The 25857-nt window shown below is 40.1% G+C and overlaps 1 protein-coding gene across 4 annotated transcripts in view; it reads right to left on the bottom strand.

The window, feature by feature from the left end:
* Positions 1-19953, bottom strand: part of WIPF3 (WAS/WASL interacting protein family member 3) — a 36561-nt gene extending 16608 nt beyond the window's left edge. Inside the window, exons 1-2 of one of the 4 annotated variants that reach the window (XM_075051585.1) lie at positions 19279-19953; positions 4767-4896 (exon numbers count right to left, since the gene is read on the bottom strand). In XM_075051585.1, coding sequence (XP_074907686.1) covers positions 4767-4841 — 75 coding nt within the window. In that variant the 5' untranslated portion in view covers positions 4842-4896; positions 19279-19953. Of the gene's footprint in view, positions 1-4766; positions 4897-18844; positions 18923-19278 lie in introns of those variants that run through there. The other 3 variants (XM_075051602.1, XM_075051611.1, XM_075051593.1) reach the window with 3 other exon arrangements.
* Between the last annotated feature and the right edge of the window lie 5904 nt (positions 19954-25857).

The raw sequence follows: 25857 nt of genomic DNA, 5'->3' as shown, positions 1-25857 counted from the left end.
TTTTTCTACATAATTTCCTCTCACTTCTTTATGAAAGCAGACTGGTGTGAGATGTGATACATTATTAAAACACTATAAATCAATTTCCTTTATTTTGGCTGGAACAAAGCATTTGCAAAAATTCCAGCTGCGCTTTGCCCAGCCCTTACCACAGTCTGTATAATGGCCAGTCATCAACAAGGTTACCAAGACTGCACTCTCTCTCGCTCCAGTATTTTTTACCTATCAGCAATAAATATTATGATTTAGTATCTCCTGACCTAGGGACTTCATGACAAAGTACTAAATATCATCTTACTCACAGCTGACATAAAATTTTAATAAACACATTCCTACATATTTTGTAATTGGCACTATGATGACTCTGTTCTTTCAGTGTTACACTTGCACATTTAGGGGTCTGAATGAAAACTTGAGAAATTACCTTAACTTTTACAATAAATAATTAGCAAGCATGCACACACATTTATGCATACAAACACTTACATGCGCATGTTCTCTCATATTATATTTGGTAAGACCAAATCAAAATACCATAAATTATCATTCTCTTCAGCCAAGCTGTTTGACATACGTTGTTTTTTCTCCTTCCAAAGAACAGTAATGCTAAATGTCATAGGAGCAAAACCAACTCCCACACAACTTCAGATAAGCACTGTAGCTCTCTGAGTTTCTTGGGAAGGTTGAAGGGAACAGCTCAACAAGGTTTGCACTCTGACAACTGCATGAAGGAGGGAAAAAAACATCCCCCCAAGGAAAACTATCAGCTGATGTTTTTCTTAACCTTGGAATTCTACCTCTGTAAATTATGCATTTATCACAGTGTTATATCACAAGGAATTGCTTTTCTGAGTTTTTTATTACAAGAGTAGAAAATAAGGTCAGAATAACAAACTTGGTAAACACTGATGTATGTTTATCTACAACAGAAATTCTAATTCTTTCTTTTTTTAACTAAAAAAGAGTGAGGAAATCCCTAAGATTAATCTACATGCAGTCTGGCATTCAGCATTATTTCAAGTTTCACATTTCTATCACCAAAGTAAGCATACTCCTTTCTTCTCTCCTAGTTTTCAGTATGCCAATAAGGCAAATAAACTCCTGGTGCTACTTTACTGGCTTAATCATCTGATCCATAGTGATTTTTTGGGTTAATTTCTACATTAAGACTTTAATAATACCAATTCTAAAAAGAATAGAATTATTTTCTTAAATTCCACAAATATATGACTCATTAAACAAACATCTCCTCTGAATAAGGCACAACCCAGCAGGGCTGCTACACATCCACACTTCCTTCAATATTAACATTTTAATAGGTTATGACTGATCATAACATTAGGAATCCAAATGTACAGACAAAGGCTGCACAGCAGTGAGCAGCCTCCACTGCATGTAAAAAGTGAATGTGGTTTATCAAAGCAAAATTCTCTCTTGATCCTCTCTTGGGAGATTAAGCAGAGAAAATTTTTCATCAGCCACAGTGGTGGTATCTGCTCTGGGAAATACGACAAACCAAAACTAACCAGAATGCCTCATATGCCAAACTAAAAGGCAAAAGGCATAAAAGAAATAGAGGGGGAATAAAAAGAAGTTTTTCAGGAGCAGAATGCTTTAAAAAAACCCCAAACCCAACACCCTCCCCCCCAAAACAACAACAAAAACCTATGGAAAAAACCACCTTATATGACACACATGTCTATAAAATTGAAAGAGCTTTAGAACACACATCCTAATGCCTCCTTTCCTTTATTAGGGTGGAGGGAAAAAGGGAAAGAGAAGAGATCTGAATTCTGTAAGCCAGTACCAGAAAATATATTGGGGCACAGTTTTATTCTGCCTACTCATCCCTCTCATCTTTATCTATGACCCCCAGAAAGCAGGCATTTCAAGACATGCTCAATTAATCCAATTAGCTATATTTACATTTTGACTCAGCCACCTACATCTGCTACTGCAGATACCCTACCATTCCCTCCTGAAAAATCCACTTTGTTTCCTTTTAAGTATGCTCTAACAGCCAGTAGCTTTTCAGCTGTTGGGCACAGGTGGCTCCTAGCATGTCTTAAATACCATCTCCAAATCACTTTAGCATTGCCTTGCAACAACTTTTGTGAGCAGAATTCAGTACGAGTACTTACAGAATATCTGCAAGTTCAAAATCTTTGAAAAAGGTAGGAAAGAACCTAACTTTCTTCTGCTTTAAGAGGGAGTTAACAGTACAAAAACATCAAGTGCCAACAGTGCTTAGGATTTCATTGAAGTAAGGACCCCAAAATCATTTGGGACCATGGCTCATAATATTCACTAAGAAAATGTGCAGGAAAAAGAAGATAATGTGATGACTACTTCTGCTATAAATCTCTTAATAATGAAAGCAAGAGGAAAGTACGGCTATTATCCATATAATTGGAAAAGCAAGACAAGTCTATGGTACCCATTCAATGGCATCATGCAAAATGACAGGATTCTAAAATCTCAACCTACACACAGACATTTCTCTTTTAACATAAATCAAGCAAGTTAAACTAGTGGCTTGCCTGCATATCAATAGCAAAATTAAAACCTAACTTTTAATTGCTAACATGTAAATGTTATTCTGGTTTAATTATATCAGTATAATAAAAATCATAGTGTTGTTTACTTTGGAACTTTTCCAGGTGTTGGCCAAATAAAACTTATTTGTTTTGAAGGGTTTCCTTAAAGCTACGTGCCTGTTAGAATTTTTTTCTTCTTCCATCCTCCAACTGCAGATTTAGCAGCTGTAAAAGACAGATGCCAATTTCTAGAAAATAGCTTCCTAGTAGAAGAAAATAGGGTCTGTAGCAAGTTTTCATGGATTCCTCAATTATAAGATTTTACTCTGCAACTTAGCACCAGCTGGAGAGCTGACTCTTATACTGCGCTTCTGCTGAACTCACCAAGCAGACTACAGGTCCTCTCAAAGTTAGGTCTCTCTCATTCAGTTTTGATCAGGAAAAATCCTTTTGCTGCTACAGAAAAAACAATGTTCTGCCACATTATTTTACTAATTCTTTATGTTGGTTCATGTGCTCTTCTTAGAGTCAATGCTTATTAAAAGGAAGGCTTTAATATCAGACATTAGTTAGAAATACATTTAGTATGTATCATATCACCAAGATAAAATTGACCCTAAATTCTGTATGTCTTACGCACAGAAGATCACATTTGAAATAGAACGATCTAACTAAAATATGGAAATACAGTATAAGCCTTCTCATATCAAAACCCTATCACAGTAGTGGTTTTAGTCATCGGAAAATGAGGAGAAATTAAAAAAAACAAACTTGTTCATACTGGTCCTTAGGGGTCCTCTTAGTTTTCCAAAGTCATTTACAATTGGCATATGTTAGAGGAGTCTAAAAACATTTCTAGATACTTTACTGAGCTAAATTTATTAGGATAAGAACACTTGCAGCTTCTGTTGACTTTAACTGCAGTTGTGGGCATGAAATTGCTCACAAAATTCAGCTCACTTATTTCAGTATCTAACTATAGGTTCTGTACCAACCCAGAAGAGCTGCTAATTGAAAACACTGCTTGTGGTGCCCAAAGTTAAAACAGAATGATAAAAGGAATAAAGCACTGCTTATTTCATGTGCTGTCTTTATCTTCTTCCTCTTCATCTCCACAATTCATGGAGAACTTTACGAAATGGTTCAGCCTGCAAAGTAGCAGAGAGAAATATGCAAGGAAACCTCTTTCTGGAAGAAGAAAACATAAGAACATTATCAAACAAAATCAACAGACCTTCATGGGAACAAAACAGGCAGAGATGCCAGAGAATGCAAGGGAGAAATAAAGTTCTTAAAAAAAAATAACAAGGATTTCAAGTACCACATACTGTTTTGCTACAGGGACTAACGTACACTGCAAATAAGTAAAGCAGTGACAGAAAAACATGAAAAAAAGTCAGGAGAGATTTTATGTCTTGAACACAACCATGCCAGGTTTCACTACTTCAAAAACGGTCTAAGAATTTCAATGCAGAAACAGGCTATGAACAAATGATTGCAGAATACAAGGAATGACTTAAACATGTTTTACCATAGGTACAATAATTGATTGTGAAGGTATGAAAATGTAATACCCTGAAACTCCACTCAGAGCATCCTCCTCTTACTGCAAATATGCCAGCAGGGCACATGTTCTACTTCATGACACACACGGTAATGATCTGATACAAGCAGTAATTGTTCCCGCACATGTATAAAAGCATATTGTGCTGTATCCCCAGGAAAACAGCTTGTGCTAGAAAGAGCAACACCTACAGCTGAACACTGTGAGTCTTAATAGAAGCTGCAAGAAAGAGAATGAAGAAATTAACACTTACCACCTGCACATTACCAATACAAAAATGAGTTCCCCGTGGCTGGAGAAGTATTCACAAATGCTAAACTCTCACCACATGCACTCTAATGCAATCATCTCCAAACTTTCTGATCTTGCACCCCTAGCAGTAAAAAAATTTTTAAGCATGCACCCCAGTATATGTATATTTATTTATTTATAAGTTATACACATGAATGACTGAAGTTCCAATATTTTCTTCCCGCACCCCAAGTAGGTTCATCTGGTGCACCCCACTTTGGAGACCACTGGTCGAATAAACAGAAGAACAAAAGCCACCAAAACAAGCATCTGCCCCACATATTTGCTATGAATATCCACGGCAAAATTCTGGGGGCTCTCAGCTGGCTGCTATAGCTAAGCTTTTGCTAATAGAGATGAAAAGTCAATCTTACCAGAGGCGGTGGTGGAGGGGGCCCTCCAGAAGGTGGTGGAGGAGGAGGTGGTGGTGGTGGTGGTGGCACAGGCATCCGTTAAGATTTCTAGCTTCACGCAGTTATGAAAAATATAGACGAAGTCTATGTCCTTGAGGGGAAGGAAGGGAGGAGAAAGAGAATTGGGGGGGGGGGGGGGGAGAAGACGAATGTGTTTATACACTGTAAGCTGAAGATCAGCCAAATTTCTAGCTCTCAGCAGACCGAAGACTTTTATACTGCACCGCTTCCAAAACTACAGTACGAACAGCCTCATTACAGTTATCTGATGACAACATTCATCTAAAGAGCAAGCTCACAGATCTGGACAAGTGCCATGAATACCAAACGCACAGATGCCAGCCTGTCCAGCTTTAACTATTACGCCTTGCCTTAATCTAGCCCATAGCCCTGAAACACAGTTCTGCAGAGAACAAATCACAGTCAACCACATGTAGACACTCCTGCTGGGACAAAAACTTTGTTGACTTTAAGCCAGAGGTTTGCTGCTCTAAGGACAGAGTAAGGAACTTTGTAAGGTTCATGGGACTTGCTTCGATGTTAAAAAGAAAGAAGAAAAAAAAAAAAGATATGATTGCATAGTAAGTGAAGAAATAATTCTACAATTTAAAGCTTCTATTACCAAATAACAGCATATAAGAACCAGACATTTCAAGTATTAAAGTCATGTGTTTTTTCTGCCATTTTTAAATGTTAACTTTTCGCAATTCTTTAGTAATACACTGACGAAGAGAGACACATATCTTTGAACAAAAGTTTGGGGTTTTTTTAATCTCTTGCAGAATGACAGTGCATCACTCACTGATTTTCCTCTCTAACCCAGCCCCCAGCATGACTGCACTCCTTCTCAGTCTGAAGTTATCTGTAAAGTTAACAAGCAACCCCTGTATTTCATCAGTAAAATTGCAAATGAAAGTACTAGGCAGTGCCAAAGAGAGCCCTCTGCAAGCCATACTTGATAGCTACTTCTATTTTGATAGTGACTCTTGGATAAATGCTCCGAATATGGTTTTACATCTAGTTTTATGCCCATTGTGTCATGACTGTCTTCCGAGATTCTTCGCAATGTCATGTGAAACAGCATCAAAAGCCCTACAATAACGCAAAATATGACATCAGCTATTTCTTTCCTTTCTGTAAGGCTTTATCTTAGCAGGAAATTACATTGATTTGACACATTTGCTTTTTATACATCTCTGTAGATGATAATTTGTTTTCCTGTCTCCTCCAAGCATTTAGAAACATTTTACTCATTTTGATGTTTTCCTAGAAATTGATGTTATGTTGAAAAGACCACAGTTCCCAGGCCCTATTCCCCTTGTCCTTCCCTTCTTTTTTAAAAGCAGGCACTCTGTGCTTTTCCAGCTGTCTGAAACCTTTTGGTCAAGTAATTTAAGAATCACCTGTGTAAGCAGGAGGCATGAGACAGCTAAATCTGGAGAACTTCAGGAGAAAAAACAAGACAGAAATGAGGCAAGTTACAATCTTTAGGGGAATACTTAGCTGTTCTGTTAGAGAGGCAATGAAGTTAAAACATACATGCAGCCTTGTCCACTTCCTACCTAGTGTATGTGAACAATATCCAGATAATATCTGAGTATTTTCCTTCTGCTGTATCTTGTAAAATACTTTATGGTAGATCAATCGAAAATTAAATATGCAGAGCCTTTGCAACACTTGCTTTCTCCATTAAGAGATTGCTATGCAAAGGACTAGTGTTATCAAAGCACTCTGGATCTGTAACAGAATTGGTTACAATCACTTTAATAATGGCTTAATGAAGCTTGCCAAGAAAGCCAACATCGCAGCATCTCCTCCATGCCACCCTCATTGTTGCCCTATGCAAAAAGCTATTATCAGAAGATATCTCTTTTCCTCAATTAAGTCATTCAAAAACACGGACATAAGGAGAATGAGTCTTCCCTGCTAATAACATGTTTTGGGTTAGTATCTTCCTACCCTGCAATACAGGCCTTTTGTCTTCATTAAGGATTTAGATTGGGAAATATGCTCTTAGTCAAATTAGAAAAAAAATACAACCCACGCTTCTGTGGCAGACCATGTGCATGGCAGCAGGAGGTAAAGCACACTGGAGGCGAACAGCAGTGGGAGAAAGGAAATGGGAATCGGCTCTTGGTATTTAGAAGTCACAATCTGAAATGCAATCAGATGACTTTTCTAGCTGCCTCTCTCACCAGTCCCTGCCCCAGCACCCATTCCTCCAAGTGATGCAGCCTAAGTTCCAGGACCAGAAGCTGTGTGGCCATCTACAACCCAAAATTCAGTGCAGAGGAAGTGTTCACTTCACCATGTATCCCACTCCCCTATCCTGAATCCTCTTGTCCAGTGACAGAAGAGAAGAATGCATTTCAGGGGGCTATAACACACAGCCCTTGGATGAAATATTGGAGATACCCTATAACTTTCCTCCCACGCTGTTTCAAATCCTCTACAAATGAACCATCTTTCAGAAAATTCTGCATAAGTGCCTGCCTTTGTCTCTTATCACAAATTCAAAGGCTCAATGTCCTGACGCGGGTTTGCTTTTGTGCACACAGAAGAATTCATGTTTTTTTATACCATCACAGCATGAAGGTAGTCACATCTAATACCTACGCAGCGAAGAACCACTTTCCACATACGGGGTTCTATTTGTTCAAGCAGACTTTGGAAAAAGGAGGGCTGTCATTCACACAAGCAGACACTGATAGCAAAGAAGGACTGTATGTAGATAAAGGTAGACATCTTCAAACTAACATACAATAAAAAAAAATTGGCTCTTAAAATTTAGCCATAACTGCATGATCTAAACATTTTAATATGTAGGACTGGCTATGAGAACCTGTTTTGTATTACTGCACCTATTTCACTTACATGGTTTGTATTTAAAGAAAATTATGTAGAAGACTGCACTTTCAATGTATCAACCTGTTATTTGGAGGCCCCTATTCCTTGGTTAAAGGCTGTATTTCATCTGTCCTCCCACCCGGCCCCCATTAAGTTGCTAGTTAAAATATGGTTGGTAATTTCAGACAGCTTCAGAACATGCTGGGATTATGGATTTGCACATTATAAGCTAAAGAAATTCTGAATTAAAAACAAAAAAGTAGTATCATGTTGATCAGTTCTAGTGTCTGTTAAGAGCCAGATGAGGGAAATGCCACGAAGGGTCCTTAAGGCACATGCATGCTTTCCCCTCTCCTCTAAATATACATCTTTATAATTAGAAGAGCTGTCTGAATTACCCAAGGAACAGAAATAAAGAGATAGTTTAAAAAGTTGGCAATAGGTGGAGGGGAGAAGCCTGTGTGTTTAGCCTGTTTTCTCAGGCAAAAAAGTAATGTAAATCTTCCCTTGACTTCCACGTCACAGAACAGAATCAGGCCCAACAATTGCAGAATTGCAAAAATAGGAAAATCCCAAACCCTGCCTTTTCTAGTCCACCTCCCTACCGAAGCAAGGTTGTACATTTTTTTTAGTGCTTTCTGAAGTCTAATTTTAGGTGTCCCAAATAATGTGGCTTGTATTATTTCCCTTGGGAAGCTCTTTCACAGTCAAATAACTCTCATAGTTCAGACTGCCTGACACTCAGCCTAATTTCCCCTTTTCTTAGTTTGATCCCATTTGCACTCCACTGCATATGACTACCTTGTACCAAGCAAAATAGTTTCTCCTACCCCTCAGCATCAGCTTTGTGAAATATAAGAATTATAATTCAGAAGTACATTTACAAGGACTAGTTATACTTTTTGAGCTGTTTTGCTTCTCACAAGTCATCCCATTAGTCAGTGAACATTATTACTGCTCTCTGATCTTAAAACAATTGGTCTTTTTTTGTTCTCTTGGTAAGGGTAATTCTAAAACTGGTAATTTCAGGTGTCACAGATTGTTCCTTGCTTCTCCTCACAGTGCTTGCTTGAATAGCAGCTGGGTTTAAGAACTACAGTGCAGTCCTCAATGTAGAACTCATGCTCCTAATTTCTGAAGGCCCAAATAAAATCTTCACCCAGACTTTAATTTTGAAGTGTCAGAGAAGACAGAGTACATGCAGATCTTTCTTCTTCATGGAATGCTCTCTCAGTCGCGTGCTGGACTCATCTGTGGGAAACTCAATATCTCTGCCTAAGCTTTTATGCAGATTTGGTCTCACCTTGCCCACAAGCTCTGATCCAAGCACTTCCCAAAGGTCTCCTTCTAAACTGTCACTGCCACAGTGCTGGGCTCACACTAAGACAAAGTCCTGCTGGGAGCACAGAGCCACACTAAGAAACAACACAGTTTTTGGACAGCAGCTGACATGTCTCCTGCTGTACTGATGCTCAGCAGGACCACCACAGGTCTGTCTGCAAAGGCTATGCTAAAATACCTTCACCCACCATGGAAAGGCATGAAACAGCTGTACCTTCAACTTAGAACAATGTCTAGAAGGGGAAAAGACAGAGGGGAAAAATCACAATTATTTAAATGCACATGATATGCATTTATACACAAAAATATTACTTAACTAGTAGCACTTTTTTTTTTTTTAAATGGCTATTGTCCTTAGGTCTTTAGGTGGTATAATCAATACGAAACAACATGGTTGGAACTGAAAATACAACCCTTTTAATCAGTTTGGAGAAAGGACTGCAAAAGAACTGATTCATTATTACTGGATTTGCAATCACTGCAACTGCGCATTCTGAGGTAGGTAATTCAGCTTTGGAGAAATTCACAGAATTTTTCGCCTCAAAGTGAAGGCTGGGGTAACTATTTCAAAGGTGTGCAGGAAAGCTTATCTAAAATATTGGTCTTATTTTCTTGATTAAAAAGTGAAGAAAAGAAGTAGACCACAAACTCTGTTTTTAACTTTTAATCAGCTTTTATACAGTCAAGTATGATTTCCCCATTAGCTATAGTGTTCCGAGTCATAACTTTTAAAACCTTCTATTGTAACAGAAAACTAAAAGAATTTTAAAATTACACAGGAGAAACAGCATCAATAAGCATCTGCTCAACTTTCACGATCTGAGAAGTAGACAATGAGCCTAATTGTGTCCCCACTTGCTCCTGTCAAACATCACTGAAGAACAGCTGAAATCACTGGTACAAGCATACCACGCATCTTTTAAAGACAGTACAACACATGTAGAGGCAGAGAAGAGAAAAACAGAGAAGGGCAGATGTGTTATACAGATCAATTTTTCTGCTGTCACTATCACACAACTGGAAATGACTTGGAAAAAGCTTCTGTTTGGAATGAACCAGTTTAGATTTTAATTATAACAGAATCAAACCATGTAATTTTTAAGCATCAGATGCTACATTTCTTTCTACTGCTTTCAGTGTGAATGCCATTTTGTGTTTAGAGAACAGAACAAGGAATAATCAAGGTAGAGCCTCTGAGTATCCTCACAGTTTCTTTCTCCTCTGCAAAAATAACTGTCCACAAAAAAAATTGATAGTCTCTGCCATATTTGAGAGATTTAAGAGCAGTGCAGAAGTGTCAAACTGTTACAACCTTCTTTTACAGAAGAAAGGCAAACACTCACGTACATAACCACCTTACTATATATATTTTAAGACATTCACAGGTACATTCCTACAGCTGACTAAGAAAACTCTAACCTTTCATCATTTCCTAACAGACAATACCTGGACTGTATACAACCTAAGAGAGAAATTGCTGCTCTCAGTTGACATTTACATCACTGCAACTAAAGGCAGAATCTGGCTTTTTCAATTCCATTGAAATGTACAAACCTCGAGGGCTCTCCCTCCATTTAATACCCAATGAAACACTCTTAAGCAGCATTTGTCTACACAGTCTGCGGGATTGTCTGACAGCACGTAACAGTATCCTGCATTTAAGCCAAGGAATGTAAGTTCTCCTCAGCTTGGACTATTTCCACCAGGCTTGATCCAGCTAAGGGCTGCATCCCCTTTCTGCCTGAAAAAACAGCATGACTGTTATTCTGTCAGGAGCCTGATAACACTGCAACGAACTGGCTAGGGCTGACCTAGCACAGATAACAGGAACTGGAAGACACTTTGCTTCCATGTGTGCTGTGGGCAGATCTCTGCTGGGTTCCCTACAGTGCTGACACTAGAAATTAAAGTGCTATGCCTTGACAAACCTCCATTCAGAGACAAAGCTGCACAGATGACTTCGCGTCCCTATACATGAGTATTTCTGGGTGTAGCTTTCTCTGCTCCGTGGGGACCTGCCATAGAAGACTAATTGCTGTAAGGGAGCAGAATAAGAGAATTTGTCATTCTCTTTTAAATAAGGAGTCAGATGAAAAGAATGACACATAAGATGAAGAAATATATTATGCCAACTGTAGTGTTAACCTCAAGTTAAAGAGTCCAAAGACAAATGAGGTAAATTAGAAGCAATTAGGACTTGCACAAAGTGGTAACTTTGCAAAGGAAACAATTTATACAAAGGGTTTCCTTGAAATATACGGTATCGTCCACCCAAAGACAACCATGGCATATTTCACTGCCAGATATATAAACAATGGCGAATTGGATATACAATCATTAGCAAAGTTAATCATTGGCCTAAGCTAAATAAAGTACAGCTCAGTGGAAGTTCAAGGTCACTGCCACATTCTGAAGATGACTGTTTACTTTTATACGCCTTAGAGTTTCAGTGTGAATAGCACTTGAGCTCTCTTAGTAGAGGCAATCTGATGCTTCAAGTTAACACTTGCAAGTTTTGCGGTTTCTGCAGAGAATTAAATTGTATGTTTTCACATAATTATTAATAATATACTTCTTTATAGTTATTCCTATATTTATTTACTATCATTCATATAATATAGATATCTGAAAAGTATACCTGTACACAGAAAGCTTTCCACCAAAGAAATTCCTAAAGTTGTTTAATCGATTCCCCTAACAGAAGAAAGTTTTGCTTTCCAATAAAGCATCTAGCATCAAAATAGAAAACCCAAACAAGGCAGTGTTCAGCATCTTGCTTTTTCATATTCGCTATACACAGCTCAACAAATGTCTGTTTTCAAATGCCAGTCAAGTGAAAAGAATTTGCAAATGTGGGTATCAGAAGACTACAGGACTTTCAAAATCCATGTCTCAAATAATTCTAAAATTTTCACTTTCAACCACATGATGTTTCATCAGAGATCCTATTTTTGCAGCTTTCCATCTTGAAAATATAAATTTATAGAAACCTGTATGCATGCCACGTCAGGCTGACATCTACCAGCTCAAGAAACACAGTATAATACTGCCAATGCAAGGAAAATAAATCTGGCAATTCAACATGAGCCATTCTTCCCTACAACACAGTATCAGTATCATGCCCCAGCATGGACTGTGGTCACTGTATGCTGTAAGGAGAATTGTCTTTCATAAGGGATGTAAAACGTGATGATCTGGTCACCTGCAGGAATAAGTTGCTACGGAAATCCTCACCTCAAAGAAAGAATGGGAAGCTTTGATCATGGTTTTCAGTGAAGTTGTGATTACTTAATTTCCCTTCAAAATCTATTTCCAATGGTAAAAATGCTAACCCTAACATCCTGACAAATTAAACTACAATTTCTGAACATGTTTATACATTCTTACTTTCATGCTCTTATCTGTCAATCCTGTTGAAACTGCTGCTCCATTTCAATGATGCAGTTGATAACTTAATCTTAGATGATATTTACACCAGGGTGAAGCTTCCATACTTATAAGTAAAAGGTATATAACCCCTTATATTATTTAGGAATCCTTGCTACACTACCATAATATTGCATTTTTAGTATTTTAACTAATTAATTGTTCTGAAAAAATTAAAACGCAAAGTGTTCTTATTGCCCCTTAAGAGTCACAGCTGCTATATTTATAAAACTTCCTATGTGTGTAGAAGTGTAAATATGCTTTCTTGTACAAAAAATTGTTAGCTGTTTTTAAAGGCAGCAGACAAAATATCTAGCTCCAAACTTATATCCATTTACTCAGGACAACAATTTAACTTTGTACAATGAACAACAAATCGCAAAGTCATTTGCAACTGTAACAAAAAAAATCCCTGATAAAAGATGTTTTTATTTGTAGGCCTAGTTCAGAATTGCTAGTAAAACAAAGTTCTCAGAAAAAACAATGAGTTTTATTAAATTGAAGATGCAGCACTTTTACTTATTAAAGGACTTGAATTGCAATTCTTTGTGAAAGTCATTATATTCAGAAAGGACAATGTGATGGATACATACCCGTACAGACAGAATAAGCAATGAACACTAGGAATCCAAAAATAGTCAACTGACTTTGCTGCCTGCTGAAGAAGGAAAGTAATTCTAGCGATTAACTGACAACAGAAGATTTCTTTGAAGTTGTGTCTATCATAGACACAAAGGAGCAAAGTGGTTTTCTACAATTTTCCTTCTTTGAACAAGCAGATCAGAATCAGCTGCCAGAATCGGCTCCCAAGAATACTTCCAGTACAGCCAGTATCTGCTACATTCAGACCAGGCAGGGTAATGATGAGGACTCACTCATTTCCACCAACTCTGGTGTCAAGTTTTATGCTCGTTTTGGACTCCAGCTTTCACTTTTAGCAGTCTGGATCTGGCCCTTCTCTTTTTTTTTACTTCCCTCTGTGACAATTTCTCTCCTTTGCTAAGTGGTTTACCACTCTCTCCATGCCCACTCTCCACTTTCTTCTTTGTCTTTGCTCTTTTCACCATTCACCTCATCTGTTGCCTGCTGCTGACCCAAGGCAAGACAAACGGAGCCAATTCATTTAAAAGGTAGAGTTGTCTGCCCTGGGGAAAGAAACACTGCGCATGGTGCAAAAGTAAGTAATTCTCCATGATGATACTAGAGGTTCAGCACAGGTTGCTAGTACTAAGAAAAACAAAGGAAATGCAGAACTAGGCTGATTTGGCTCTGAAAAAATGAAATGTGATTCTAGGAGGTACCAGGAGATATATCCTGACTAGAGCTGGTAAGTATTAGTGCCAACATACAAAGCCTCACATTGACAGACTGGATACAAGACTGAAATTTTGGAGAAAAACAACTAGGTAAAACAGTCTGGGCACAGGAAAGCAGCAAAGCAACCAGAGTATACCCGTTCTGCAGCTATACTGGCCTTTGCTGCTCCTGGTACAGCTCATTCAGAGCGAGCTCAAGTACCACCCCCCGCCCCGGCAGTGCATCATTTATCCTACTGTTAAGTCATGTAAACTCATGATCACTTGATCCAAGAATATTTTGTACAATCGGCTTTTGCATAATTTCCTTGCTACTTAGTCATTTCAAGGCTAAAAAAGGCTTTCACTCTGCATTAAATGCCCTGTTGGGCCCCACATCTGTCACTCACACAGCTCAACACAGAGACAGTCTCCACCCCCTCTGTCAATTTACTAATTTAGGGACTAAACCATCTCTTATTAATTTTTATGCTAAATTTTCCTTTGCTTTCAGTAGAAGTGAGGTCAATTCTTTGGGTTTAATACTGAAAATACTCAAGCAAATACAAGCTGCGGTGATAGAAATAACATCACTAACGTGTGTTAAGCTGTTTGCACTTGCACCACTGATCAACTGAAGCAACTTTCTGTCCAAATCCTAGGCAGAATTTGACAGATATTTTTGCAGTGATTGACGCATCCCCAAGAGGAGCAAACATTCCCTCTGAAAATAAGTTGCTAAAAAAAATGCTCTGTTTTGCTGATATGTAAGCCTGGCTTGCCTTTTCTGCGCCTCATGATTTTCTTCATGTGTCTATTCGACACAGCAGATCTATAGATTTTGTATAGATACAGTGTTATTTCTTTTCTTCTTTAGCATACAACAAAAGTGTAACTGACTTGGACAAAAGCCCCAAACCTGCCAGGACTATTTTATACGCATTCAGTAGCACTGGTGCATGTACATTTTTCACTGCACAAAACTATGCCAGTTAGGAAATCAATAACATAATACCTTTCAAACAAGAGGATACAAAGGGGGAACAAAAGATCCCAAGACCTCCCTTGTGACCCAGTACCACATTCTGCTCTCCTCTTTTTCTTTTTTTGTTACTTCTAATGAAGGGAGTAAAACATGATATAGCAACGAGAAAAAGTTAAATGGTACAATAGTCATTTACGGACCTGCGTATAGCTTGTGGAAGGGACCAACACAAAGGGTTGCTATATCTAAACCCATTCATTCACTTTGTTCACCTAGAAGGAAGCATTTTACCCCTATCTTATGAATCAAAGAGAAGCACTGTAATTTCTAGCCAACGCTTTAATTTATCAAGGCAGACATGGCAGTTGCCAACAGTGTAAATGAAGGATATAGCATATCCATTACATTGAAGCTCCAGAGCAGACACAGGAGGTAGTTTTCTTAGACATTTGTAAGAGCAGTGTCAAGACTGAGCAAGTGCATTCACACTGAATTTCTGTTCTTACATTTAGTGAACTTTATCTTGTACAGACCTTTGGTCCAGTTTTCCACTGCTTTTCACTTTGTATTTTCACTTATACTGTAGCTGTAGTACAGCTGTTACCTTCCTCTCCTCTACCTGGGCTGGCTACAAAATGATACCATTCTCTACACAGACAGTTATGGATCTATGCCTAACAGTGGCGAAAGATGACAGAGGGTCAATGCAAAGAAGAATCAGGCTCCCCATGCATTATCTCATTTGAGAGAGAGGAGGATGTCTGGTAGTCTAAAGGAAATCCATTTCAGCTGTTGTCTGAATTACCAAGGCATGAAAATATGCTTTTCACACCTTATGAAAATGCTTCAGTTGTTTCACATACTTTCAAAGCAATCCAAAGGCAGCTTTACAGCTGTCTTACACGTAATACCGAATGAGTCCACTCTACAATACTCAGAAGTCAAATTAAGGTGGGCATATTCAAAAGAATACAATTTTGTCTAAAAATACACTCTTTCTCTCTGATTTGGAAGGCCCAAGAACATTTTTTCTGTTTGCAAATATAGCACTGTTTGCATCACTGTTCATCCTGGCTACAAAGCCACTGGACAACCCTGATGCAGAACAACCACAGATGAAAAAGCAACTGTGAAGTCCCATTAAGGTTTTGCTACTATAAGCCAATTTTCAGAAAGCTTCAGTCTTTCAAAGAGAGTAACTACTTTGTGTAAGAGCACAGACTAATTGAGGAAGATCTGTAAGAATAAGCAGTAAAGGCATTCCAGAAACCTATACCTCAAAGCTGCATAGCAGTCACTACTAATTCATTGTGAGTACTGAGGACTTTTAGATAAAAGAATTTACTGGATATTATAGTTGATTATTATGTTTATTTAGATATTAATTTTACATATACTCTGAAGAAGAAGCTAGGAATCTTTATTCTGGCACAACACAGCCCAGTATCATTTTCCCAAAGCAATCATCTGCTTCAATTTTTCATTTGTGATCTCATTTATTAGACTTTATAATGAATGGCACAAAATACCCACATAATAATGCAGCAGATGCTCACACACATCCAGGATCAGTAACTTACAGAAGTCAAGGGTAGGAGACCCGAACTGAGCTAGTCCAGTCTCACTTTTGATAACTGAAGAGAACTTGTCCCAGTCACTGAGCACAGAGAAGAAAAGCTTCCACAGAAGCAGATGCTTCTCAAAAATTATGTAATTCTTATAGGTGAGTTCTGACTAACAAACATACAAAGAAATTTGACACCTATCCTTTCGCTGCTCTGTTTCTCTTGGAAGCTAGAATATTTTTAAATATTAATATTAAACTATTTAATATTTAATATCAGTTAATATTTATTTTAAATATAATACAAAATAGTAAATCATGTTATTCAACTCTGAAGCTTTTAACATCTACCTCTTAAAATGTGCAAATATTTTTGTATTTGTTATGACTAAGATATTGTTTTCAGTTCAAGGTCTTCTTTTCAGAGGATAATGAATTTCCCAAAATACTAACCTCATCAACGAAGAAAATTATTCTTTTCAAGTATAAAGAGCATCTATTAGGATCTATGCTATGTTCTGTTATGACATTCAACACTGCTGACCTTTATGGTGTAATTACTGAGACATGACACTGCTATGTTTTGATTTACTGTTCAAAACAAAAATTACCTAAATACTTTCTGCAAATTCAGATTTAGTAGTCATTATGTACGCAATCCTAGCATGGCCCTTCCTGATGTACTGCAGTTACAGAAATTGTGATGTTACAGGCTCTTTATTTGTATTTCCTTTTGGAGGTGCCATTGGAGAGAGGGAAAAAAACGAGGGAGTTGCTTGGTATTACACTACATTATTTAATAAATACAGTCATATGTTGCTCTTTCCAGTGCAGTACAATCACAGAATCAGAAACTCAAGTGCATCTCAGTCATTTTCAGGAATAGATCCAAACCAGCAATGACTTGAACACTGCAGCTAATGAATTAAGCTTTGCATCTGCCCCTAAGCAACTGAAGTCTGTATGCAAAGCTGATCAAACTATTTACACACACATCTTCACAGAATGTATATTCTTGATTTTTTTTTTTTTTTTTAAATCGAGTTTCATACTTATATTGCAAGCTGGTACAGACATCTGCACTTTTGTGCAATTTCGTATGCCACTTAGCCTACTGGAGTCTCAATCTTAATAAGACATTGTAGATAACACTTAAAAATGTTTAACAACAGTGTCACTGTAACATCAAGAGGGATTGCATGCTGGTTGTTAAGCCCCATTCCTTGACCAGGATCTTCTACAGGAAGAGAATCGACTCCCACAGAATTTCTTTCTGGTTATGAGTCTAAGCCACATTTTGTCATCATCATCTACAGCAAAACATCCAAAGCATTCTATCTGTGAAACAAAGCACACTTACGCAATCCTCTTTAAGGGTCCCACACTGAGCTTCTTGTATGTTACCTTGTACATGGAAGCTAGTAACTGACGGCAAAGCAGACTCAATCTTTCCACCTCACGTTGGGCAATGTCCCTTACGAGCCGTGGGTGGCAGCAGCGTCTGCACCGCCTGCACATTCCAGCCGGGACACTGTTTTGGGTCACAGGTCCACGCACTGAACGGGAATAATCCTCACGCACACATACCTAACGAGCGTCCCAGCTCGGACTGCCATCACGGAATGAAGTTGTATTCATTTCCTTGATCATTTTGCCTGTGGCTAGTCTTTCAGTACAAAGAATGTGAACTCAAGATTTTAACAATGATTATACAAACACATGTTGTTAAATAAGCAGGAGTTTGTGCTGGATGTGCAGATGGAGAAACTGAACATATCAGGAAGCAGTTCAACAATTCGATTCATGCAGCATGCAGGATAACAGGTATCACTGTTATCACAATTTCAGCAATATTTCACTGCCTGAAACACCAGAAGCACTTGCAAATTTTAGCCCATAAATCCAGACTGTCCCAAGACCATCCTGTGTTGAAATCATCAATCTTCATTTAGTATCTCAGTGTCTTCTCTCCTAAATCAGATTTATTTTCCTACCTTTCAGAAATCTCACTTAGTAATATTCCACTTTCAGTAACAAATGAAAAAAAAGGCATGCTGGCCTCACATGTCCTTCCTATTCCTAGAACTCCCGAACTTCTTGAACAATGCAAACACACCCTTCCTCCACTCCCCCCTGCCCCGGCAGAGATGCGGGCTGTGGCATCACGTACCCCTGCTATGCCTTTGCAAACTCCAAGCATATCCTAAGAATAATAACACCCCCCCCCTCCTTTCGCTACCCACTACCAACACATTCCCTGTCGCTCTGTATTAGTGCAAACAGGCTGATGCATCAATGACAAGATTTTAGTGTCATTTTTACCCATGCTAATTATTATTAAACCTTTAGGAGCTTCTTTCCAACGCTTCTCCGGCATTCCCCCTGCAGCAGGTACATAAGCATTCAATACATGGTAGCTTTTACAATTAGTCAACGGCGTTTTCTCAGCTGACCTACGCCAGCACACCTATTTCAAGGGCGAGAACTAGGAAAAAAGTTCTTCCTACCCACCGCCGCCTGAAAACAGCCCGTTTCCCTTTACTTGACAAAACAGAAGAGCAGCACCACGCAAAACCTGTACCTAACGTGCAGCCACGCTTCCTCCGCCGCTGTGAGTCACCGCATCCCAAAGGCTTAGGTCTCCCCGGGACCCCCATGCCCTCCCTGGCCGGCCGCTAACGGGGGCCCGGCCCGGCCTGGCCCGGCGGCGTAGCGGAGCCCCCCGCGGGGCGCGGGGGAGCGGGTCGCGGCGGTGCCCGGCCGCCCCGGCCCCGGCCCCGGCCCCGGCAGCAAGTTTCTCCGCCGAGTTGTCTCGGCTCCCGCGGCGCGGCGGGAGCTCCGGCCTTCGGGCCGCCTCGCCCACCGCGCCCCCCGGACCCAGCGCCGAGGGGAGGCGGCCGCCTCGCTGGGGCCCCGGCCCCGGCGCCTCCGGCTGACGGGGGCGGCGCGGCGGGTCGGAGGCACCGGACACCCCCCGACCCCACCAGCCGCAGCGCTGCGCCCCTGCGCGCCCACCTGCTCGGCGGCCGGTGCCGGTGCCGTTGGGGCCGGGGCGGCGCGGCGCTCTCCTCCCCGGGCAGAGGGCGCCAGGTACGGCGGGCGGGCGGGCGCCCGCCTCCCCTCAGGGGAGGTGGGAGCTGGCTGGGAGGCGGGGGGAAGGAGCGGGGGGGCAGATCTTAAGATCTCGAGGGGAAGAAAGCCCGTCCCGGTCCTCAGCGGGGGAATAATTTTTCTTTTTTTTTTTTTTAAGTAGTAGTTTAACACACGCCGCCCCGAGCGGGAGACGAACTGGAGCGGCAGCGCGGGGCCAGCTGAGCGCCGGCCGGATCTGGCCGGTTCTGGCGCCAACCGCCCGACGGGGCTGGTGCCGCCGCCGCCGCCCCACACCGGCCTCGGGCGGCAGCGCGGCCCTCGGCCCCGGGCCGGGCGCCTGCCTACGCGGGGCTGTGCCTCAGGGAGGAGGCCGTTCCTCAGGGAGGAGGCCCTGAGCGGGCGTTCACCCGCGGGCCCCGTTGGCCATCCCCACCCTTGGAGCGCGGCAGCTTTTGCATGAGGGTGAAGTCCAGCTGCAGCCTGGCGCACCCTCCCACAGGCAGGCACCTTGGCAGAGCTGGTTATTTTTAAAAGCCCACGTGGAAGCCAGAAGGGTGCCCCACGGCACGGAGGAGAGGTGCCACTACCCTGTCCCCCTGCCCACCTGCTGAACTGCTGCTGCCCAGCTGACTCGTGAGGGCCTGCACTTGAGGCCGGCCGGGTGCCCTCGTTTTTTGTGCCCCACGTTGTGCACTAGAAGTATTTAGGGGAAAAAAACCCCAAACCCACCTTGTTTTCTTGCGGATTTTTTTCAAGGCAGTTTGCAGATGGAAATGTTACGGCCTCGCTCTAGCGAGCCTTCTTTGTTTCTGTCAGGGCGAGGGAGTTGCTGCCGAGCGGCCTCCTGGCCAGCTGGAGGAACGAGGCACCCCGGTGTTGTCATGCAGCGAATGCCTCAGGAATGAGGATGCTGGTGAATAACTTAAAAATCATAGTGTGGGTTCTTGTCTGCCTGCCGGCCTTCAGACGGTGCTTTCAGGTGGCTGAGAGGCAGGCCCATCTCCTCTGGATTTTTCTGGAAGACCTGTTTCGTTGTAGAAATGTAAAATTGGGTTTTTCATTGCCCTGCTTGATTTTAAAGCAGTCCAGAGAAATCAGTGTCACTTGGATCCGGACAATGGCAATATCAGCCTCTGAGACTGGTGGAAAGTCACCAATGGGCTGTGGCACCTCAGCTTATCAGGGCAGGTGCATGAAAATTCTTGCTCTAGACCTCTCTGTACTGTCTGCTCATGGGTATGAGTTTGATTTACTATTCTGAAAATATTGTTCTGGTTGATTGTCAGACTAAATAGTTCTCAATCCTAAGTATCTGCCCCATTGCTTCCAGAGCAGTTGGGGAGCTCTAAACCCATTTCCAGCTGGTCACTAGTCTGAACTTCAAAGCACAAAACAAAGCCAAGAGTGCTGTAGGTAGTGCCCCAGAAAAATAAAAAGGTAAGCATTTACTTTAAAAAATATATATAACGTCCCACTTGAAAATAGCTTTCATTATTCATGCAAATTAATCTCAGCTGAGATTTTATTTTAGATTGCTAATGCTGAAATGGGCTTTGTCCACCTTTTGATTTAGATCAAAAATGGACTTCAGAAGAACAAGCTGCAAGAGTGCAGGAAAAAATTGGTTTTGTCTGGTTCCTATGACTTTTTTTTCACTTTCTTTCACTTCCCAACGAGGTCCACATAATGACAGCAGAATTTGTACGGTGCAACAGTGACCGTTTCCACCTACGCAGCTGGACTGACCCGGTATGAAGTTTATGCACCGGTCTAAGTCGGAAACAATCAACTTTACCTGCGGTACATAGTTTGCATACATTTAGTACACTGAAGTATGTAATACTTGCCTCTTGGCTAGTGGTAGCTGGTTACAGAAACCTGTTGCACGTTAGATTTCATTAAAAGAGCCCTACAGGGCTGCATGCCTAGGAATTATAAATTCTCCTCTTTCTGTTTTGTCTTTGAGAGACGTAGGTGAAAAGGAAAGAAGTGCTCCCTTTCCAATGCTGAATCGGAATGAAGGCACTTCTGGAGCACACGGTGGTAGTGGAAGAACCCGAAGACTTCCGTACAAACTGCAATGAGCCTTGTGAAGGCTAGTGCACTGAACCCCGCATTTTTTCTGGTTCCCCACTTGAGATCCTCCTCCTCTTCACAGCTGTGTCCAAGACCACAGAAAGGGCAATGCAGCAGGGACAAAACTGACCCCAAATTATTATATAGGATGTGCTGTTCCTGGGTTTTATTATCTACCAATTTAAGATTATCTGAAGTGTTTTAATACAGAAAACTTGCTTCAAACATATTTGTAGCTAGCACTGGTATGTTTTGCAAAACATAGGTGTAAATACAAGTTTATTTTCCATGCATTCCATCTGCATAACTATTAACAATTATTTTGTATACTGGAAATATATTTTTACTGAACAAATACATTTTAACATGGATCAAACAATATATCCATTTCTCCAGAAAAGGAGCACCTCTGCATCTGTCCTAGACTCAGGTTACTTGGTGCAACGTTCTCTGTGGTTCCTTGGTACCACGTTGCAAGCAACTGCAAGGCTTATTTTGAGTTTCGCCACAGGTTGGGAACATGTCTCTCAGCTCTGGGGAGTACTTTCTGAGTGGCTGTGCTAAGCCACATAGCAGCCCCAGTCTGTCATCTTTTTATTCCAGTACAGCTGCTATACCTGGTACTTTTCTCCTACGTTTCCTTCCCTCACTGCATCTTGCACAGCTGAACCCCAGCTCATACCTTCAGCCTTGACAGCCTAAATGAGAGATTTTGCACCCTTCCACTTCCGGTCCTAGCCCTTCTGTGGAAATGCAAATTCATGATGAACCTACAGTTTTTAAGAGATTACAAATGGGTAGTCTAACAAGTGTACAAATGAATGGCAGGATGAACCTAACCTAAAACAGGAGGAAGCAGAATCTCTGTCATCTATACCAAGAAGCCATGAGGGTTAAAGACAGGGGAGATGTGAATGGCCTGTGGTGACCTGCCATAGTATCTGGTGGGTGAGTGATGCTTTGTAGTGAGAGAAATTTCATTTTGATTCAGCTGGTTTTACTACAAACAAAAGGAAAAAAATGCATATTACTTAGTAGGAGAGATTCTTCCCATTTATAACTTAATACTAGATGATCATTATTCTTAGCAAATATATCACTGACACTAAGAGCATGTTTATGACACTGTCATCTTCAAGACTCCACAAGAAAATGAAAAATACCTGAAATAAATGAAACAATTTAAGAAAAGATAAAGAGTGTCCCAGAGGAAGAACCAGATCTCCTATTTGGTATATTGTTAACTGATTTTGAGTAAAACAATCTGGGATGCTTCACTAGCATGTGTCAACATATAAATACTTGCCAAAGAAAGTACTTATACTTATCATAAGTACATGTACTTTTTTCCCCTCCAGACAATACAAGAAAAAGCTGAAAATCTTCAGTCCCTTACAGCATTTGTACCTTTGTATTTTGAATAAGAAGCACATGTAAAGCTTTCTTGTCATGACTGAACATAAGCAAAAAATATTTAAAGTAAAAAAAAGATACTTTAAACTTTGGTCAACGCTAAATGCATCTGTCAGAAAATATGAATTGGTTTGTATTTGTCATTATTTATGCACACATTTTTAAGACATAACAAAAATACCTATAGATCAAGGCATTTGTGCATAATGTAAAAAAAATAGGTTTTGCATAAAAATGCATGAAACTTAAAAGCTTAGGAGCAGAAATAAAAAAGTTTCTTGCTTTTAGCATGCCATTTGATTACACTTCTGAATAGCTTTCAACACTTGAAAATTCTGTTACAATAATAGTCTCAGCCATTGTGTTTGATGACTGTTAGCTCTAATTCTACAATTAACAGAGACATTCCCATGTATGAACAGAGATTTTCCCATATATTTGTCTCCAAATATTGATCTTTCCCTTGTTATCTGTACAAATTCTATCCTTTCTGTAGAGAGTTAATAATAACGCCAAACTTCAATTTTGCTTTAATACATTTTAGTAAGAAATCTCTAAGAGTGACTGAGTTGCTTGTTACAGAACAATGGAGTGATGTTTACAAATGCAGTTTAGACTGCAGTACTGAGGAAAGCTGTAGACAAATAATTAGTAGAGATGATTTCCCTAGAGGCGAATATTAGCATTTACTTTTTTCCTGTGTTTTTAATCCAAATCCTAAACCCTTACTCCTGATCTTGTTGAGCAAGCTGTTTGCTGAGTTCATTGGAAACGATGTCTAAGTATGTTCAGGCTCATAGTAAATAATTAGTATCTAATGTCAATTCCTTCCACTAATTGTATTTCTTCTGCTTATTTCTGTTTGTGCTCTGGGATGTCTTAAAAAGTATCTCTTCGTAAAAAAGCTTTGGATTTTCTTCAGCGCTTGGTTCTGCCATTCATTTTCTGCATGACCTTTGTGAAAGTACTTAATCGCGCTTAATAGCGTGAGTAGAACAAGAATGCATTCATTAATATTTGTGAGGGTGCCAGATAGTATGCTGTTGCAAGCATTTACAGTACCTTAAAAAAATTATAATTGCACTATCCAGCTGGTTAATGTTTATCCAGTTACTGAACAGCTAAACAAAAAGCAGAGAGGCAGGCCTACTGTTTGCTTTCCATCAGTATTGAATTTGAAAGGAATTTTTCCATGTTAAAGCTGTAGAATTAGGCAGTAGATGAAATACCATTAGCAGGCCTCTGTAGAGAATAATGAGCTGAAAGCATGCCCGGTGCTAGTCTGCAATTAGGGTGAAAAGCGAAATACGGCAAGAATCAGAATAGCATTTTTGAATCTCACCTTTCAGAGTATAACCTTTTCATCCCCACCAGGGGGAGTGTACTTGAAGATAATAATTAGCAGGCACAAACAGCGTGTTTGAAAAGGATGGTTTCCTTTACCACTTTCTTGAAATAGAAAGGGACTTTGTGATCTTTGCAAGCAATTTCCCCCCACCCCCGCCCGAAATTCCTTTTGCTTCAGCTATCATGTTATGGCAAAGAAGCAGCATGAGTGTTTTTCTACATCCTGGGCTTTGAACATATTTTGAACACTTCTTTTTTTAAGTATTGATGTCAGGTACAAGATCTAGCTCAGAGTTTACCTAGAACAGGACACTAAACAGCAAATGACTGTCTCCTACATCATGGCATACACAGCTATTAACATTGCTCATGCAGCTTGGGTAATAGCATAGTCAAAAAGAGGTGCGAGTCTACATCTCTTCATCTTGGGTACAAGTGCCAAGGTAGTCCCTACTGCTCCTGATGGTAACTCAGACATAACTGACTATTCTCAGCAAATTATTGTACTTCCCTTATACTCTGCCCTTATACTACTCCTCTATCTAGTTTACCACCAGTCAAACCTGAAATACTGTTCAACTCTACAGTCCTTAAAATCAAGCTTGTATAGAGGGATCAGTCTACATTGTTGGATAGAAGGAGATGGGCAGGCAGCAGGTCTCATGATTTGTTTGCATAAGCAAATTTGCGGCTTTAGCGTGTGGATATATTATTGTAAGTCCTTCAGTTTTTCTTTGAAATAATAATTTGGCCTTTTTAATCTAAAGAAATGTATAGCTTCATTTGAAACCAAGGTTTAAATATACTGTTAGTAAATGCCTATTTGGCTTTTCAGCACTTTAACAAAATCTGAAATATTTTACAGCCTGCTGCATAAGAAAAATATTTACCTAAGTCGCGTTGGAACAAATGGACTCACACAAATGCTTTACAAAGGGTGGCATGAACATTTTAATAGATGTTTAAAGGCAATTTTCTCTTTGAAATATAGTTGATATCTCTCCTAGCCCATGAGAGCAGTTAAAGTACTTTAGACTCATTGTAGGGATCTGAAGAAGGGAATGCCCTCTGCTGTGCTATATGCAGATAGGAGTTTCAATCAAATTGTTAAAGGGGAAAGATTACACTTGAAGGACTGTCATCAAATTCACTGTCAATATTCTCAGCAGCAGTTACAGATACTATCACTGTCTGGTTTTGTCCAAAATGACATTATTATTTTCAGTCATTCAATGAGATAAAATTCAATAATAATTTATTATCATGGACTACTTCTAAGCAGACAATTTCTTCTCAGTACATATGAAGCAAATGATACAGGTTATGGTGTGACATTCAGGTACTATTACTAGCCACAATAGGGCAGGACTGAAAAAGATTATAATGGATAATTTCAGGAGGAATGGCTGGCAAGGGTGAAATAATTGAGAATCATTGAGAGTAGAACACACATCTTGTAAGTGGAAAAATAGTAGTCACAAACCATGATCAAGAGGGAATTTTACAGCAGGGAATACAGTACTGGGAAGCTATTGCCACTGGCCTGGGCAGCTCATCAGAAAGGCCCTGCCTCCACAGAAGGGAGTGTGTCACGATGAGGAGAGCTGGAGAAACAAGCCTGCTGAGTGCCAGAGTGCAGAAATGCTGCTGGACTGGAGTCTCAAA

Source organism: Buteo buteo, chromosome 2, assembly GCF_964188355.1.
Source record: "Buteo buteo chromosome 2, bButBut1.hap1.1, whole genome shotgun sequence".
Classification (NCBI taxonomy): Eukaryota; Metazoa; Chordata; class Aves; order Accipitriformes; family Accipitridae; genus Buteo; species Buteo buteo.
This window is presented reverse-complemented; position numbering and strand designations above follow the sequence as displayed.